General features: G+C 36.9%; 1 protein-coding gene across 2 annotated transcripts in view; it reads right to left on the minus strand.

Annotated features, from left to right (window-relative positions):
* ciz1a (cdkn1a interacting zinc finger protein 1a) overlaps positions 1-20,547 on the minus strand; it is a 43,755-nt gene that overhangs the window by 17,370 nt on the left and 5,838 nt on the right. The window contains exons 3-9 of one of the 2 annotated variants that reach the window (XM_079815395.1): positions 16,688-16,812; positions 10,757-10,920; positions 8,260-8,353; positions 5,821-5,932; positions 4,035-4,099; positions 2,147-2,223; positions 715-885 (exon numbers count right to left, since the gene is read on the minus strand). In XM_079815395.1, the coding sequence (XP_079671521.1) occupies positions 715-885; positions 2,147-2,223; positions 4,035-4,099; positions 5,821-5,932; positions 8,260-8,353; positions 10,757-10,920; positions 16,688-16,812 (808 nt within the window). Of the gene's footprint in view, positions 1-714; positions 886-2,146; positions 2,224-4,034; positions 4,100-5,820; positions 5,933-8,259; positions 8,354-10,756; positions 10,924-16,687; positions 16,813-20,547 lie in introns of both variants that reach the window. The other variant, XM_079815394.1, reaches the window with a different exon arrangement.

Consider the following 20,547-nt stretch of genomic DNA (forward strand, 5'->3'; position numbering starts at 1 on the left):
TTCTCGTCTCACGAAACACATGAAAGTAAGTGACCAGTGAACTGGAGGAAGAATAGAGTAAACTATATAGTTACTGTATAATGTGCATGTATCTGATGTGAATAAAACACGTAACGTTGGTCAAATTATAACCGTCTGAAAGGATTGTCATAGCCTCTTCCATAGACATCAGTGTGTGTTTTTTGCTAGTACTTATGAGCATTTAAATGTCTGAAACCTGAAATAAACATTTGAAAACACTGAATAGTTGTCATGAGTTCTGATGTGACCAGCGCTGAGCGTCTGTCTCTGGCTCAGCCAAAGCACGAAAGCACGTTTGAATTTTGGCACCGAAATGAGGAACCGAAATCTGCGTTCTGATTCGGTCCGGTACATACCGGTTATATAAGTACCGGTGCCATATTGGAACTGGATTTCGGTATCCAACCCTACCTTTAAGTCAATGGAAATCACTCGCTCTATTCGCCTTTCAGAGCATCAGATTTACACTAAAATATCTTCATTTGTGTCTGAAGATGAACGGAGGTCTGACGGGTGTTGAACGACATGAGGCTCAGCCATTAATCACACAATTTACATTTTTGGGTGAACTAACCCTTTAATGTAACATTGTGGCTCAATGTGCACGGGTCTATTTACACATCAACATCTTTTCTTATGTTGTTCTTATAGTTAGAATGAGCTGATTTTTGATATTGTTTTCATGCTACATACTTGCTGGTTATGGCAAGTGATGTTGCAAATATAGCAGAAGAACTTGTTGGAGGTCTCTGGCCCTTCGTCTTTGGCCTCGTCGTGAGCGCTGCTCTCCTGGATCTCAGCGGCTGGACTCTCGCTGTTCTGCTGCTCCACCTCTTTCTCTGGAGCTTCTGTGTGTTCGACCTGCTGGAGAAACAAAAGGACAGGTTTTATAGTGATGCTCTGATCATGATTTTACATGGCCCATTCCGATACCGATTTCCGATGAAAAAAAAAAAAAATGTACACAATAAAAGACTGAGAGTATACATGAACAAGATGTTTATTTGCTTTTTAACAGGCTACATTGGCTTTTGGCTAATGAAAACAAGTCCGCAATCTGAAATTAACAGGAAATTGAGTTGGAAATGAAAAGGCTGAAAGGTGAAATTAAAGGCAACAACTGCATATTCTGCAATCCAAACAAAGATGTTACTTAAATCAGCATTATGTTTGTAAATTCAGTGTAAAGAAAAAAAGTCTTTACCAGTGAAATTAAATACAACGCATATAATTATAATATAAAGTAAAAGTATATAATTGTTCCAAAATGTTAAATCATATAATGTTTAGTGCAACGAAAAAAACTAAGATGCTACAGCAGGTGCTTTTTAAATCAAATTAAGTCAATGTAATTTTAAGGTAAAATAAAAATGATCATCCTATAGGCTACAGAACTTATAGTATTTCATATCAAAAGTGCAGGCATGTTCTTCTTTAGGCTACAAAAAGAAGTATTTCGGCTTTTTCACAAGTTAGTCTGTTTCGTTCTCATCCGATCCAACACGTGAGAAGCTGAGCTGAACAAACGCTCACTATCTACACTTGTGCAGGTGCGGCGACTTCAGCACCTTCAGCGCGCGCGACTTCAGCACCTTCAGCGCGCGCGACTTCAGCACCTTCAGCGCGCGCGACTTCAGCACCTTCAGCGCGCGCGACTTCAGCACCTTCAGCGCGCGCGACTTCAGCACCTTCAGCGCGCGCGACTTCAGCACCTTCAGCTCGCGCGACTTCAGCACCTTCAGCTCGCGCGACTTCAGCACCTTCAGCTCGCGCGACTTCAGCACCTTCAGCTCGCGCGACTTCAGCACCTTCAGCTCGCGCGACTTCAGCACCTTCAGCTCGCGCGACTTCAGCACCTTCAGCTCGCGCGACTTCAGCACCTTCAGCGCGCGCGACTTCAGCACCTTCAGCGCGCGCGACTTCAGCACCTTCAGCGCGCGCGACTTCAGCACCTTCAGCGCGCGCGACTTCAGCACCTTCAGCGCGCGCGACTACACACATCTTTTGAACGAAGTGATTGAGTGAATGATTCAATGGCTCAGATTTCATCCGTATAGACACAAAGCTTTATAAGTATAATTATGGAAGGAGCACACTGGATCTCAGAGACAATGAGGGAACCAACCTTTCCCACTTGACTCTGTTCATCGGCTTCAGCGGCGATTGGCCCATCCACACTTCCTCCCTCCTGCAGGGTGCAGTCTGAAACACATCACATGTTTATGAACTAATGCGGTGATGTTTACTGTACCATGTTTATATAGTAATAAGATTTAGACGGATGCATATTTTATCTCCCTCATCTGAACTGCAATAGTAAGACATTTCAAAATAAGAGTCCCGGCATATTTCCAGCTTGTTTATAATTAAAAGTCACGCATTATATATACATTTTGTATTTAATTTCATTCCCATTTAATTCATAGTCAGGAGGAAAGACTAAGAACAATATTTGACATTATCCAATAAAGTATCAGGGTTATAATAGTTCACTAAATCCATTCATTACTTGAAATTAAATAAATAAACTTAAACTTCCCTTACAAAACTTAACCATGGTTTTATTATAGTAAAAGTGTAGTAACCATGTTTTTTTGGGTAATTGATTACCATTTATATAACCACAGTTTTACCACAAATCCCATAATTAAACTATAGAGTAGTAAAGCCATGGGTAATTTGTGGTTACCATAACCATGTTTTTTTGGTTTTATTTGTAGTAAAACCATGGTTCATTTCTGTAAGGGTTATCTGAAGCTTTAGCTTAACCTGATTTACTGACTAAAACAGAAATACAACATTATAAAAACTATATAGATGTTTTTAAAAAACTAACATAAGTGATTTGAGCTCTTTTAGTGTATTTTTAATGTTAAAAACACAATGATGTCAGTTTTGTCATGTATTCAGTAACAGTCGGTTATGTATGTGATGCTTAAATGCTCAATTAATGCTTTACAACTGAACTAAACAAATTAGATTTGAATCGACTAAAACTGGAATACAACTAAAACAATTCAGGTGACTAAAACTAAAGGGCATTTTAGTCAAAAGACTACGACTAAGTGAAATGTGGACTTTTTCTTTTCTAATCCCTCTTTCCTGTTTCACATTTAGACTTTAGTCTATGAACTTTTGCTCTGCAAACACATTAAGACTTGTTTGGCTTTAACACAAAAGGTGTAACAATTTAGTTGAAATTGTTATATCTTTGACATTTTTTAAATAAAAAAAATCTGGGGGGGGGAATAGATGTGTTTTATGACAGTCTTAATACACTTATATGTTATATATAAATAAAAAAAGTACCTCTTCCGGGTCAAAATGGACCCGAATGCAATATGAGAGTTAAAGTACCGCTTGTTTTCTCTTCGTTTTACCTCTAATTTCATAACTTCTGCCAAAATTAAAGTCCACAAAACATATTACTTGAAATTAAATAAATGTTAACAGAAATTTAAAACTTCGGAAGCTTTAGCTGAGCCTGATATACTAACTAAAACAGAAATACAACATTATAAAAACTATATAGACGTTTTTAAAAAAACAAACATAATTGAGCTCTTATGTGTATTTTTGCGCTTTAACGGTCAAAAACACAGTTTTGACGAGTACTCAAGTAACAGTCGGTTATGTGATGCTTTAAATGCTCAAATAAAGCTTTACAATTGAACAAAACTCATTAGATTTTAGGCGACTAAAACTAAAAACAATTCAGGTGACTAAAAAATATGACTAAAACTAAAATGGCATTTTAGTCCAAATACTATGACAAAACTAAATCAAAATTAACACTGATTAAAGGAACACGCCACTATTTTTGAAAATAGTGTAATTTTCCGTCTCCTCTAGAGTTAAACGGTTGAGTTTGACCGTTTTTGAATGCATTCATCCGATCTCTGGGTCTGGCGCTAGCACTTTTAGCATAGCTTAGCATAGATCATTGAATCTGATTAGACCGTTATGAGACGCTTTAACACAGTTATGATGATTAGAGGTGAAATCCTCCCTACCTCCAGGATCTGGGCTCTTGCACTCAGTGTTTTGAGCCGATCCGGTCTCCACAGGCTCTTCTGTCCTGCACCAGAACAGAAAACACACAATTAAAGCGCTCACACACACAGAAAACACAGGATTAAAGCGGTCACACACACAGAAAACACAGGATTAAAGCGGTCACACACACAGAAAACACAGGATTAAAGCGGTCACACACACAGAAAACACAGGATTAAAGCGGTCACACACACAGAAAACACAGGATTAAAGCGGTCACACACACAGAAAACACAGGATTAAAGCGGTCACACACACAGAAAACACAGGATTAAAGCGGTCACACACACAGAAAACACAGGATTAAAGCGGTCACACACACAGAAAACACAGGATTAAAGCGGTCACACACACAGAAAACACAGGATTAAAGCGGTCACACACACAGAAAACACAGGATTAAAGCGGTCACACACACAGAAAACACAGGATTAAAGCGGTCACACACACAGAAAACACAGGATTAAAGCGGTCACACACACAGAAAACACAGGATTAAAGCGGTCACACACACAGAAAACACAGGATTAAAGCGTCACACACACAGAAAACACAGGATTAAAGCGGTCACACACACAGAAAACACAGGATTAAAGCGGTCACACACACAGAAAACACAGGATTAAAGCGGTCACACACACAGAAAACACAGGATTAAAGCGGTCACACACACAGAAAACACAGGATTAAAGCGGTCACACACACAGAAAACACAGGATTAAAGCGGTCACACACACAGAAAACACAGGATTAAAGCGGTCACACACAGAAAACACAGGATTAAAGCGGTCACACACACAGAAAACACAGGATTAAAGCGGTCACACACACAGAAAACACAGGATTAAAGCGGTCACACACACAGAAAACACAGGATTAAAGCGTCACACACACAGAAAACACACAATTAAAGCGGCCACACACACAGAAAACACAGGATTAAAGCGGTCACACACACAGAAAACACAGGATTAAAGCGGTCACACACACAGAAAACACAGGATTAAAGCGTCACACACACAGAAAACACAGGATTAAAGCGGTCACACACACAGAAAACACAGGATTAAAGCGGTCACACACACAGAAAACACAGGATTAAAGCGGTCACACACACAGAAAACACAGGATTAAAGCGGTCACACACACAGAAAACACAGGATTAAAGCGGTCACACACACAGAAAACACAGGATTAAAGCGGTCACACACACAGAAAACACAGGATTAAAGCGGTCACACACACAGAAAACACACGATTAAAGCGGTCACACACACAGAAAACACAGGATTAAAGCGGTCACACACACAGAAAACACAGGATTAAAGCGGTCACACACACAGAAAACACAGGATTAAAGCGGTCACACACACAGAAAACACAGGATTAAAGCGGTCACACACACAGAAAACACAGGATTAAAGCGGTCACACACACAGAAAACACAGGATTAAAGCGGTCACACACACAGAAAACACACGATTAAAGCGGTCACACACACAGAAAACACAGGATTAAAGCGGTCACACACACAGAAAACACAGGATTAAAGCGGTCACACACACAGAAAACACAGGATTAAAGCGGTCACACACACAGAAAACACAGGAACGGTCAACAGATCAAATCAACCGTCATGATCTTATATCCTGAAGACTTCTCAGTGAGCTGTGCACTGATGAAGCGTTCTTGATAAGAGTCAAGAAAGTTGTGATTTCATGACTTTTTATAACACAAACTCACAGATTTATAATCACAGACTCGTCGGTTTTGTGTTTTTTGGCCGCTGGTTCATCGGGCTGCTGTGAAGACCCCTGAGATCCCGGATTGGGCACGACGACGGCAGCTTCATCTGCTGCTCCAATCAAAGCACAGGTCAGACAGGTCTTAATACACTTATATGTTATATATAAATTAAAAAAAGTACCTCTTCCGGGTCAAAACGGACCCGAATGCAATATGAGAGTTAAAGTACCGCTTGTTTTCTCTTCGTTTTACCTCTAATTTCATAACTTCTGCCAAAATTAAAGTCCACAAAACATATACTTGAAATGAAATAAATGTTAACAGAAATGTAAAACTTCGGAAGCTTTAGCTGAACCTGATATACTGACTAAAACAGAAATACAACATTATAAAAACTATATAGACGTTTTAAAAAAACTAACATAAGAAGAGTGAATTGAGCTCTTTTGTGTATTTTTGCGCTTGAACGATCAAAAACACAATTATGTCAAAATGTCAGTTTTGACATGTACTTAAGTAACACTCGGTTAAGTCATGCTTAAATGCTCAATTAATGCTTTACAATTGAACTAAACTCATTAGATTTTAGTATGACTAAAACCAAATCAAAATTTGCTCAAAATTAGCACTGATTAAAGGAACACGCCACTATTTTTGAAAATAGGCTCATTTTCTGTCTCCTCTAAAGTTAAACAGTTGAGTTTGACCGTTTTTTAATCCATTCAGCCGATCAAAAAAAGTGGCGTGTTCCTTTAACACACAATCAGAAGTTCATCCGTTTAGATGAACATACTTCACATGACTTCTGGCCTTCAAAACTCAACATATTTCTCACAGGGCTCAGCGATATGGACAAAAAAAGTAAAGTGTAATCAAAGCTGAATTTATCATCATTAACTCCAGACTTCAGTGTCACATGACCCTTCACAAATCACTCTAATATGAGGATTTCCTGCTCAATTGTTTTTAATTATTAACGTTTTTGTTGAAAACAAGATTTCTGTATATATTTTAGGGCTGTCAAAAGATTAATCGCGATTAATCGCATCCAAAATAAAAGTTTGTGTTTACATAATATGTGTGTGTGTGTACTCTGTTAATTATTATTTATATAAATAAACACACATTCATGTATATATTTAAGAAATATTTGCATGTATATACATTTATATAATCTATAATATATATAAATTAGGGCTGTCAAAAGATTAATCTCGATTAATCGCATCCAAAATAAAAGTTTGTGTTTACATAATATGTGTGTACAAGCATGTATATATTTAAGAAAAAAATATTTTTATATATAAAACATTTATATTTATATATATTATAGATTATATAAATGTATATACAGTATATACATGCAAATATTTCTTAAATATATACATGAATGTGTGTGTATTTATATATACATAATAATTAACAGAGTACACACACATATTATGTAAACACAAACTTTTATTTTGGATGCGATTAATCGCGATTAATCTTTTGACAGCCCTAATATAAATATAAATGTTTTATATGTAAAAATATATTTTTTTCTCTTAAATATATACATGCTTATGTGTGTATTTATATATAAATAATAATTAACAGAGTACACACACATATATTATGTAAACAAACTTTTATTTTGGATGCGATTAATCGCGATTAATCTTTTGACAGCCCTAATATAAATATAAATGTTTTATATGTAAAAATATATTTTTTTCTCTTAAATATATACATGCTTATGTGTGTATTTATATATAAATAATAATTAACAGAGTACACACACATATATTATGTAAACACAAACTTTTATTTTGGATGCGATTAATCGCGATTAATCTTTTGACAGCCCTAATATAAATATAAATGTTTTATATATAAAATAATATTTTTTCTTAAATATATACATGCTTGTGTGTGTATTTATATATAAATAATAATTAACAGAGTACACACACATATATTATGTAAACACAAACTTTTATTTTGGATGCGATTAATCGCGATTAATCTTTTGACAGCCCTAATATAAATATAAATGTTTTATATATAAAATAATATTTTTTCTTAAATATATACATGCTTGTGTGTGTATTTATATATAAATAATAATTAACAGAGTACACACACATATATTATGTAAACACAAACTTTTATTTTGGATGCGATTAATCGCGATTAATCTTTTGACAGCCCTAATATAAATATAAATGTTTTATATATAAAATAATATTTTTTCTTAAATATATACATGCTTGTGTGTGTATTTATATATAAATAATAATTAACAGAGTACACACACATATATTATGTAAACACAAACTTTTATTTTGGATGCGATTAATCGCGATTAATCTTTTGACAGCCCTAATATATTTTGTTTATGCATAACTGTTTTGACAGCAAGAGCTGCTAACAATATATTTGACCTCCATATACCTCTGCTGCTGCTGGCTTCTGATTGGCTGTCGCCGCTTCCCACAGGTTTCTGCTCGATTTCCCTCTTCCTGTCTGGCTGACGTGCCTGAAACTCCTGCGTACGTTCAGATAGAGGCAGATTTACCACATATAACACGATTTAACAAATATTTATGTCAGTTCAGTAACATGATCCAAAGCCTCATTGTATTTTTCCCCATACTAACGAAGTCCATGATTGTTTGGTTACCAACATTCTTCAAAACATCATCTTTTAGAGTTCAACAGAAGAAAGAAACTCAGAACAAGTTTTATGGTTAATAAATGACGACAATTTTCGTTTTCGGGTGCACTGTCCCTTTAAGAGAAGCTTCTTGTTCCAGTTTTCAATGTAAAGAGTGTTAATATACATGATAAACTAGACAGAAACTAGATGAGAATATAGCAGCACAGGCACAACAGAAGCAACAATGAGTAAATAAAGACATTTGGAAACTATTTCAAGCAAAAACCCATTGACTTGTAATGAGATATAATTGCTTAGAATACAATTTAAGTACAATTTATGACCACAAGGGAGCGCTGCCCTGAAACTTTTTGCGTACCTTCAGGGCATGGTGCCGAAAACACACTGAGTTTTGTAAAGAAATGCCAATGCGTCCGTAAAATACAGCAATACGCAAAACCATTACAGTTTTGGATCTTTGATCAGTATGTTTTTAAAGATGACGGCTATGTTTTTTAAGGTACACATCAATTTTGAAGTCAATCAGACCAACGGTACTGTAGTTAGAGCCAGTTTTATGTTTTGTTTAAATTTAGCGCCACCAAGTGGTGCAGTCCCACCGCTTTCTGTGTGTGTCCTCAGAGTGCCCCCATACATAAATATATCAAATTTGGTGAAAATATCTCATTCCTGTTCAAATTTGTCAATCAAATCCAAAGTAATAAGCATGTGAATATTTGATTTTACCACTAGGTGGCGCTGGCTCAACTTCTCAGGCTCCTTCAGAGCATCGTGCCGATGACCCATACCGAGTTTCGTAAAGATATGCTATTGCGTTCATAAAATACAGCATTTTACTACAACATTCAAAATGGCTGACACCCAAAATGGCTGACACCCAAAATGGCCGATATGAGAAAATCAGATATCATTCGAAGATATCACCAGTAGGTGGCGCTGTGCTGAAACGCAACATGTTGCCTCAGGTCATGCTTGTGATGACATAGACCAAGTTTGGTCTGAATACGATAAAACGTTGAGGAGATACAGCCTTACTCAGAGTGCCCACATACATAAGCGTGTCAAATTTGGTGAAAATATCTAATTTCGTTTCGGAGTTATAGACGTGTATTTATGAGAACATAAAAAATAACCCACACCTGACTTTGATTTTTGGCACTTACTATCAAAATTTTTATATTAGGCCATTGACATAATGTCAACCCGCTATGATTCTGATTTTCCTACGGTGGTTTCGTCTCGATCGGACTAACGGTTTCAATGATATTTGCGAAAGTTGTTTAAGCGCTAAATCACAACGTTGAACAAACCATATGGCGAAACCAAGCATGTTTGGTATCGTTGGACTCGGCAAGGTTTCAGGAATCTAACTATGTGTCAACCAAATTCAGAGTAATAAGCATGTAAATATTTGATTTTACCACTAGGTGGCGCTGTTTCGAAACTTCTCAGGATCTTTCAGAGCATCGTGCCGATGACCCATACAGAGTTTCATAACGATACGCTAATGCGTTCATAAAATACAGCATTTTACTACAACATTCAAAACGGCCGATATGAGAAAATTGGATATCATTCGACTCGAGACCACATCTCCGGACCAGTAGGTGGCGCTGTGCTGAAACGCAGCATGCAGCCTCAGGTCATGCTTGTGATGACAGATCAAGTTTGGTCTAAACATGATGACGTTGAGGAGTAATTCAAGATTTTTTTGAATTACCTTATGTCGATAAAATTGTAAATGAGGTTATTTTACGAATGAAACGTAAAATTTTCTCGCACGTTTTTCGAAAATGGTTTAACTAATCGACATAACTTTTTGTCGGCATAGTCTGAAGATGATCCGGTTAAATTTTCATGAAAATCAGAGCAACGTGCTAGGAGGAGTTAAAAAAAAAAAGTCGTTTTCTCGCAAAATTAAAAATGAACAATTTCGTATCTAGCGCTTACAGTTCAAAAGCTATTCACCCAAACAAAACTTTGGACAGGTGGTGGCGCTAGAGGGATTAAGTTAGAGACTCCAAATTTGGTGTAGCTAATGTTAGACAAGTTCTTTATCCGTGTGACAAAGTAAAAAATTGTCCCGCAAACGTTTCTATGGGGAACGCACAATAATAATAGAAACGCCAACGATTACAATAGGTGCCTTTGGTGCTTGGCCCCTAATAAACAACGCAAATTGATGTTCTCTTGATTTGCGCTGATGTGAACGTGCAATAATTCGGATTGAATTTGAGCACGGGTTTAATCGTGCGGCTCGAACACACTCACATTGCTGAAGTAGCGCGCGTGTGGATTGAAATGCCGCTGGAATCCCATGTGTGGGGTTTTGATGGCCACTCCCATTGGAACGGGCCCCAGCAGAGACGCTCTGGATCCGGGAGTGAAGAACTGAGGAAACTGCTGCCCTCCCATAGCAAAGCCACGCATGCTTCCTGCTTCAGACAGGAGAGAAACCAATCAGAAACACAACACCACAGGAGTAAACGAGTTAAAATCATCGTATTGTTTACATTCATTTTTCCCATAGGGATACAAAAAAAGTCTTCGTTAAAGCAGTATAAGACATCAACCAAACCGACAAGCTACGGGGAGAATCGCAACACTAAAAAACTTTGATTGTTTTTGAAAAAAGACAAGAGACAAGGGAAAGAACTACAATCCCATGAGGCATTGCGAACAGCATAATCGAGTTAAACTATGGAGAAATCCAAAACTACTCATTTACAAATGTTGAACATAATAAAAAAAACTATACATTTTAAGATTATTATAAACATTTGGTATGTTTTGCTTTTTTTCAACTCTCTGATTGGTGGAACTAGCACAGCATCATGGGTAATGTAGTTTTTCCACCAGGAATTCTGCTGTTATTTAAAAAAATAAGCTGAAATAATACAAATATCATTGGATTTATCATTCAAAGTAAGAGTTAGAAGTAAATTAAAATAGGTAGGGCTGGGCGATATGGCTGAAAACTGTATCACGATATAAGAGTTTCATATCGGTCGATATCGATAATTATTGATATTTTTATGACCTATTTAAAATAAGGACCAGGAGAACAAATATTTAACATTTAAACATTTGAAACGTAACCTTCCTTTGATTATAATCCCCTCATTTATAAAGGCAGAAATGTCAACACAACCATGAAAACACTCAAATAATTAAAATATAAGTGTAAAATCACAATGAGCACTTCACAGTGATCTCTCACATTAAGGGGCGGAGCCTCCGTTATTTCTGTTAGCATTTAGAGGCTTTATCATAAGGCTCTGATGCATGAATGCCGTTTGTGACCTTTTCAGCGTAATTGCGTATTACGTGACGTCACGAGCGCGCATCACTGAACAGAGCAAGGCGAACATTTGTGCTTATAAAACTTAAACTTTATTTATTTTTTTAAAAATGGCCGATCGTTTGGCTAGATAAGACCCTTATTGATCGTCTGGTCCCGTTTGATGTGGTTTAAAGCCCTTTTGAAGCTGCACTGAACCTCTCATTTGGACCTTAAACTGTTTGGAGGCCATTGACTTCCATTATATGGAGAAATATCCTGAAATGTTTTCATCAAAAATCTTCATTTCTTTTCGACTGAAAGACATGGATATCTTGGATGACAAGCGGGTGAGTAAATTATAAGCAAAAGTTTATTTGAAAATGAACTAATCCTTTAACGTGTAAATCACTCGCGTGAATCTCGTCCGCTGTGAACGCACCATAACGGGGCTCTACGCTAACATCATCTTATCAATTTCTTATCAAAAAAAGAAGCGCAACAGTTCTGGTGTAGTTTTGATTTTCACGAAATAAACAGTATTGTGGCTAAAACGTTGTTACTTAACATCAGCTTGTCTATTGGACTTTTGTACAAGGTCAGTATAACATTTGCATAATGCCAATACTCGGAGCAATAGCAGTCCGTAACGTTAGGCGCTCTGGCGCTAATAAACAGAACTGCGTGCGTCTCGCGGAAGAACACTGCAGCCGGATCTACTTCTCTCTGTGTGTGTCTATGGCGAGTCACGCAGGGACTGTGCTCCTCCGCAGCGCTGCGAACCAAACTGGAATAAAATAGTCCGAATATAAACACGTATTATATGTGTACCGTAGTGATTCAGGGTAAGATAAAAACACGGTTTGGAAAATGGATTCATGATGTACTCACTCATATATGTGTCAAAGACGAAACGGGTTTTCAAGCATCACAAAAAAAAAAAGTGTAATACAGCTTTAAATTTATTTTTTTCCTGTACATTAGAATGTGTCCTGTTTAATTTTATATTTTCTTAGCAAAAAATAATGACTATCACACATTTTTTTACCATGATTTACAGAAGACAACCACTAAAATGTCATTCAGTGTAACAATATTTATCAGAAAATCTTATTAGGCATATTTAAAACAGGAATCATTTGATGGCATATTAAAATACTCTATTTAAGTATCAAAGTCCAGCCCACAAATACTAATTAATTGTAATTTTTAAATTTTTATACTTTGCCACTATCCTTCAAACCACTAGGTTTACCCATTTGCCAGCAAGAAGTTTTGTAAGGAAGTGAAAATCATTTAAAATATAATACAATTTTGTATGATCACATTATTTTATATATTTTAATGATTACAGGTTAGAATAAGTATATTGTTAGATTTTTTACATAAATATATCTGTTCCACTGAATGAAAAAAGCATTACCCTGAATGACGAAACTTCTACTTCAGCTTATATTGCAGGCCATCTATATCAAAAAGTGAGCTTGACCAGTAAAGTTAATCACAATTATTTCACAACATCTACTTATTTTTCAAAAATTCTAACAATATAGATGTTTTTTTGGCATTTCACTGAATGGCGTGCGGTTTTGTAACTTAGGATACCACCCCATGAAAAGGTGGAATTATCAAATATTTAAGAGCGATGAATACACTTTTCTGCAGCACCACATGGTCTTCAGGGCCTTTTGATGATGTCACAGATATGTTTATGATATGATTTCAGAATGGCTTCTTGATCCTGTTACACTGAATGATCTCTTACAAACTGGATTTTCGTCCCCTGGTTATTTAAATACTTAAAAAAATAAGTAAGACATAGTCCTTTTAATATAACACAGCCAACACATATTTGAAAATGCCAAGAAAACAAATATACTTTTTTACTATTTAATACATTTATTTAAAGATGTAATGGCAAAATCAAAGTCCCGGACCATTACGCTGAATGACAATTTTACACTTTGCAACATTATTTCCCCTAAATGTTGACATTTTATTTTGACAAAAGTTATTTGAAATAGTAGACAGTTTACTTGCATTTAACATGTTTTTTATGTATATAAAATGACCTTTGTAAACATAATTTGATGCGGACACCAAAATTGTGACGTCTCGTCTTTGACCCATATACATCTAGTATTTTTCAAACACGCAAAAAGTTGTGGACTGAAGCTGATAGCCTAAAGATTAAATCAAGAAATGATACAGGGGATTTTTTTAATTATTATTTAGTAATTCATTTTTGGTGGCATTTTTGCCCCAAGTTAATTTCCGACCTTGTTTATGATAATCCAAATGTGGTATTTCTACTTAATTTGGATTTGGCTGCAGATAAACATCAGCAGCGCGAGGCGTCTGGTAAGTGCGCATGGCCGCGTCAAACCCGTTTCACATAGTAAACAATCAGTGAAGTGTAGTCCGTCGTCGTAGAACGAAACGCAACTGTTGCTCAGTCAGTGTTGATGCACTTTGGCAGTTGTAGCTTTTATTCCGATTGTATTATAGGCTACATTTATTCATGAGAATCGATCGGGTCACTCGCACCAGTGCGCCTAAATATTTTTTCACAGTCGCACGCAGTAATTTTCAGGCGCAAAATGGTCGCTATGTAGAGCAAGCTGCTTGGTTACCAGAGAGCGAGTGCCTTTGTTCATGCAACCAAATTTGCTTCGCAACCTCTGGTTTCTTCAGACGAAGAAAAAAAATATTATCGAACAAATTTTTATTGATATCGATGACGTGTCTATCGCGATACAGGTTATCGTTTTATCGCCCAGCCCTAGTCCAGGGTCACATTTATGGCCTTTCATATGTGCAACTATCTTGAAAGCTCGTTCATTCTCAAATGTTCCCCTGTAAGTCCGTGTATGCAATTCAGGAGGAATGCAATTTCCTGCATTGAAAATGTTTTGCCGGCTGCCAAAGCCTTATTTGATGAGTTATTGTGATTTATGAGTGTAGAATGACTGTTGCACTTGTGATACGGCCGTGTTAAATGAGTGACAGAGAGAACGAGCAGAGATCCTCCGATCTTCTCATATTTCACATATTGGCTCATATTTCACATATTAATCAAAATCAAAAGGTCGGAAGACCGAATCCATGTTGCACGTGCCGCATTCGGACAATTTTTTCCTTGAATTCCCGCTGGGTGTGAACTGCGCTCAAAAAACATTGACTCTTCTCTGACCAGCGGACATAAACCATCGTTTCAATAAACCGGGAAAACATTATATTCAGTTATGAAGTGTATTCTGTATTGACAAATCTTTCGCGATGTTCTAACAGACGGGATTCGCACACAACGCGTCTGCTAGTGTCCGATTCACGAACCAATGACTCTTTTGAATCGAATCATTTTAGCGACTGGTTTGAACAACTGATCCGTCTAACACTGAACTAACAAATCAGTTTAATAATTTACTCAGAACATCTCTGAAAAGAGAACACAAGTGTGCTTAACCAAATTAGCAAGAGTGGATAGTAAGAATTAGTTTAATCATCCACAGTCATTCAGCTTATGTGTAGTGAAATATAATTTAGTGTAGACTGGAGTGAGGTGAGACCAGAACAAAGTTGTTAGCTAGCTGATAATTTTACAAAATTTTATATGGTAGAAAATGAGGCTATTTGTTAATTTTTTAATGCTACTTTCTTATATTGATATACCAAAACAATTATCAGTAAATATTGTAAATAGGGCTGGGCAAATTAACGCGTTAATGCGGGCGATTAATTTTTTCAGCTTAACGCATTAAAAATATTTAACGCAAATAACGCAGCGTACGTTTTTATATCCATTTTTGCTTAGCGTTACATGATCATCACGCTCTTATTCATGTAAATGCTTCCAAGCGCAACAAGACACAAGAGAACGCGCTGTATGCCAATGTCCTGTGTGTGTGTGTGTGTGTGTGTGTGTGGATGCGTCTCATGTCAGCTAATCAAGGGACACTCTTGACACACACACACTCGACGCATAGACAGACTCGCGTCAGTTTCCTGCTCACATCGAGTTCTCTTTGCTCTTGAACAAACAATAACAGAGGATTTTGAGTATTCTCATATTAGGAGTCTTAAATTAGTTATATAACGTCTTAAATGAACTTAAAGAGTTGTGAGGAGATGAGATGCGCGGCTGTTCTTAAAGTGACAGTAGCACTGATGATGATGTCATTAATGTTCATCAAAGAACAACGGGAACAGAGAAAATTGTAGCTTTAATGAAGATTCATCTATTTTTCATTTATTATTTATGCAGTTAAGAAAGGTGTTTGATAACTATTACATTTATGTATATGTATAACATTTATTATTTTGGGTTTATGTAAAGATTGTTTTAAGTTCACTTAAATTAAAAGTAGTTTTTTTAAAGCCTAATAAATGTTTAAATTGGGAGCTTTCAGTTATACTGTAATGTAACGTCATTAATGTTTCATAGAGACATCAGTGATACTGGCCTTCATTCATAAAAAGATGACAATACAACACATATTTAAAATATGCTGTCTTTAAATTGTTTATACATTAATTTGGAGAGTAACTGAAATGATTACAATATCAAAATATTAAAAACTTGCGATTAATCGCGATTAATTACAGAAAAAAATGCGATTAATTAGTTCTTTTTTTTTAATCGATGCCCAGCACTAATTGTAAAAAATGAGGATCAAAAGGAACAAACCTCAAGGTAGAGATCATACATAATATCAGATGTCAAAATAAGATAAGCAAAAACGGTTTCTTTGCATTTATTTTAAATGTATGGTCAGTATTGCGCTCACAGATCATGTAGGTAGAGGACTTTACTGTGTGTGTGGATGACCACCGAAGAACATTTTTGACCCAGGAAAAACCCTGGGAATGTGTATCTTAATATAGTGCTTGCTATATTAGGCATGCCATGTGGCTCAGTTTACCCTGCATCTGTTGCATGAGCAGAGCGCCTTGCAGCATGGGATTGGGTCCGATGAGGGTCTGAGTGGCGGAGCAGAGGTTGACCATGCGGGCAGATGGAGGAGCTGGAGCCGGGACGCCCATTGGCCTAAAGACAACACAAACACAAGAGTACGCATTATAGGGATGTTGTAATATCAGGGCTCCAGAATAACTTTTTGCCTTGGTTGCACTGGTGCGCCTAACTTTTTAATTTAGGTGCACCCAAATTTTTCCCAGCACACGTCCCCTTTACACAGGGTATATACAGAACTTCTTAAGTTGAATTTAATACCTTTTACTACCTTTTTAATACCTTCAAAATATTTTTTAATACCAGCGCGACTTCAAGCTGCAACTATAGTAGCGTAAATTAAATATCTTTCCAAATGGAATAACATATTGCATCACAATGTAACGAGGTCATTATAACTTAACATCAACTGCCCACAGAGATGAGAACAGAAATAAAGACAGAAGAGGAAGGAGACATCATCTTCATAGTTTGTGCAGTGTACAGAGGGAAACGAGAGCAATTTTCACGCCGCATTAAAGATTTGTTTTCTTTTTCGTTTTAACCCTCTGGTCCTCTTCGGTCAAAAATGACCGAAAACTTTTACGTTTTGAAATGTTTAATTTTTTTGCCTTATCGGAATGGGATGAAATTTGGTGACTTTTGTTGCATTAGCTATGTGAACACACAAAAAAAAAATCAAGGAGATGATTCGGATATGTTAAAGGGTCGTAAAAAAAATTGTCACACTTGTCTCCTTCGCAGTCAAAAAAGACAGACTAATGTGGCGTTCACACCGGACGCGATTCGCGCGAAGGTGGACGCGTGTACATTTTGAGTTTACTCGCGCGAATCGCACGTGAAATTCGCGCGTGACATTCACTGCACAACAGATGCGAATTCTCCTCATGGGCGGGGCTTCCGCCAGCAGCTCGTCTCGTTGAGAAATGGCTGACATGGGCTGTGTTTACATGTCTTTTTTTTTGTTCATATCTACTGTTAATGTGTGACAAAACGTAGTTTTAAGACTTTTTCAGTCGATAATGTAGTTGTTTAAAGCTCAAATCTGTGGTTTATTTACATAAACAGTGCCTATTTGAACATTTTATCTGCCGTTGTTGGAGTTGTGAGCTCCAGTGGATCAGCGGCGCTCAGCGCACGTGAAAGCCGGCGAGGGCAACCTTTCCTCGGCCAGACCTTCTGCCGTCTGCCGCTGGCTCTGATGTCTCTGTGGCAGCTCGAGCTATAATTCGTCTTGTAACGGCCGATCTTTGCTCTCATGGATCTATAATTTGTTCCCTGGAAAATCGTTTAGGCTGAGGGCAAAGATAAGTTTCATTACCTTATATTTTTAGGCTATAACTGTTCGTTGCAGTTGTAACGTTAGCCGACTAGCACTGACTTTGAATGTTTGACTGCATTGTTTGCTTTATTTCATGTATAGCTTGTTATACATTACTTATACTTTTGTATTATTGATCATACATAAACTTGCATTTAACAAAAAGAGACTGGGTTGTGTTTAATGTCATTTAATGTTATCACAGTGATAATCATATTGTCTGAACCAGATATTAATATACAGATTTTCTCCTCATTGTTGTCACTACTAGAGCAAGCTCCTGATTGGTTAACGCGGCGCGAAATATCCGCCAAAGTTCAGATTTTTCAACTTGAGCGTTTCGCGCGATTCACGCGTTCAAAACGCTCAATTCGCGTCGCCTCAATCGCACGAATCGCGCGAATCTCGCCGCCTCATTCGCGCGAATCGCGCCGCAGAATGCCATTTCGCGTCTCTGCATTGACTTAACATGTAAATCACTCGCGCGAATCGCGTCCGGTGTGAACGCACCATTAGGAAATTAATGGGAAATACACAAAAATACGAAAACTCAGAGAAACTTTTGGTGGTACAAACTACAAATCAGCCACTGTGCAGAAAAAAAGTGCACAGCAATGAAGCGGTGACGCTCTAAAATGTCAAGAGTGCAAATTAGACACACACACTCCCGCATACACACACACATAGAAATGAACAGGTAAGACTGCAGCAGCAAATTTTGAGAATTTGCTAAATAAAATCAATAAATGAAAAAAAAACAAACAAAAGTGACTCTCTCGCTCAAATGCACTCTCAGTTTAAAAAAAATGGATTTTAAAGGCCTGCACTCTATTGTAATGTGAAATGTTGCATTTTTGGAAAATTAAATATTAATTCTAATGGAAAAAATTGCTCATTAAAATTTTATAATTATTGCATAGTACCATAGAATCCCTTCAAAATTCTAAATAATTATCAAAACATATTATTGAACAAAAATATATTACAAAGGTTTTCCTGAAGAAAAAAAGAGTGACATTTTAAGGCTTCGGTCACTTTTGACCGTGAAGGAGACGAGTGTGACCCCTAAAGGAAGAGGACCAGAGGGTTAAATCATGAAGGCGAGTCAGTGGATATCAACAAAAACACAATGTGCGCGAGAGTCGTGAAGTCTCAAACCTAGTCAATTATTCACTACAGAAAGTGAACGTAAAATCTTTCTGCGCATATTCTCACAGAGACAAGAGATATCTCTTTATTTATATAAATCTGCTTTAATGCTGATAACGTATAGCCTATAACTGTCTGAATTTATATTTTCTTAATATTTCTCTTGTGGCCCATATTGTGAAACAAATTAGAAGAGAAGTATAGGCCCATTTCGTGTTAAACAAATTGTTGAAATATGTTGAAATAAAGCTGCTCTTACTTTCTGATATTATTGTAGTGTTCTGACATATTATAGACTGATAATCATTTTAATTATAGGCCTATAATTCCTTGTTTAATTGGGCAAAATGTATTTAAATAATGAGGAGCAAGCTAATCTATCTATTCTTTTATTATGCAGCGTCGGTTATCCATTGATGCATTATGAAGTTATCACGTGGGCAAATTAAATGCAATATCAATTTAATAATAAAAGTAGGCCTACCCTAATAATAATAATGATCATTTATATACATACATTGTAAATGCTAAATCCTCTTGATATCGATAGCTGATGCATTTGATAGGCTAGCTCTCTATTATAGGTTTTTCGCGCATATTTCACTCGTACAGTGAGCAGACGAGTCACGCTCGACGATCCGTCGATCCGTAGCGCAGAACATTGATATGGGAAGCTGCTCGCTACGTCCGCGCATCTTGGTGGCTATTTGATTAACTTACATGCGATTTGACGCCATTCACACCCACCCAAGTTATGGTCTTCTTGCAGACGTGGCAATAAGCCTCGCGGCTGTTGCAAACTACTGGCCTAAGCCAGTCTTTAAATCGTGAGTCCTCCAGCCAGAGGTCCGAGAACTTGCATTTCCCCATGCTTTAATTACTGAATGAAAGCGAGCTCGCGTACATGTTTGACAGCCAGCACGCGCGCGCGAACGAACACCACCTCACATGATATCGCGCAGGTCCTACTCTCAACATATAAATAAATCCACGCGAATTTTAGAAAAAAAGGCCTGTACTGAACACAAATTGAAAATGTATCTAAAAAAAATTGGGCTCTAAAAATGTAATACCTCGTCAGATGACGTTTACTACTTTTTAATGGCCTTAATTTTGGCTAATTTCATTTACTACCTTTTACAACCCCGCGGACACCCTGACCTTTTACCATCGTGTCAATTCCAGGGCTTAAAAACGGAAAAAAATATAAATTGGTTCACTCCGAGCAGAATCGATATTATAGCGTTTCCGTTTTTGCGTTCCTCATTAAACATTACTGTTCCGAAAACGGTTTGATTTGAAAAAATACCGGTTAATAACGTTATTTTAATTTAGCCTAT

The sequence above is a fragment of the Gobio gobio genome (genome assembly GCF_949357685.1).
Source record: "Gobio gobio genome assembly, chromosome: 4".
Taxonomy (NCBI): Eukaryota; Metazoa; Chordata; class Actinopteri; order Cypriniformes; family Gobionidae; genus Gobio; species Gobio gobio.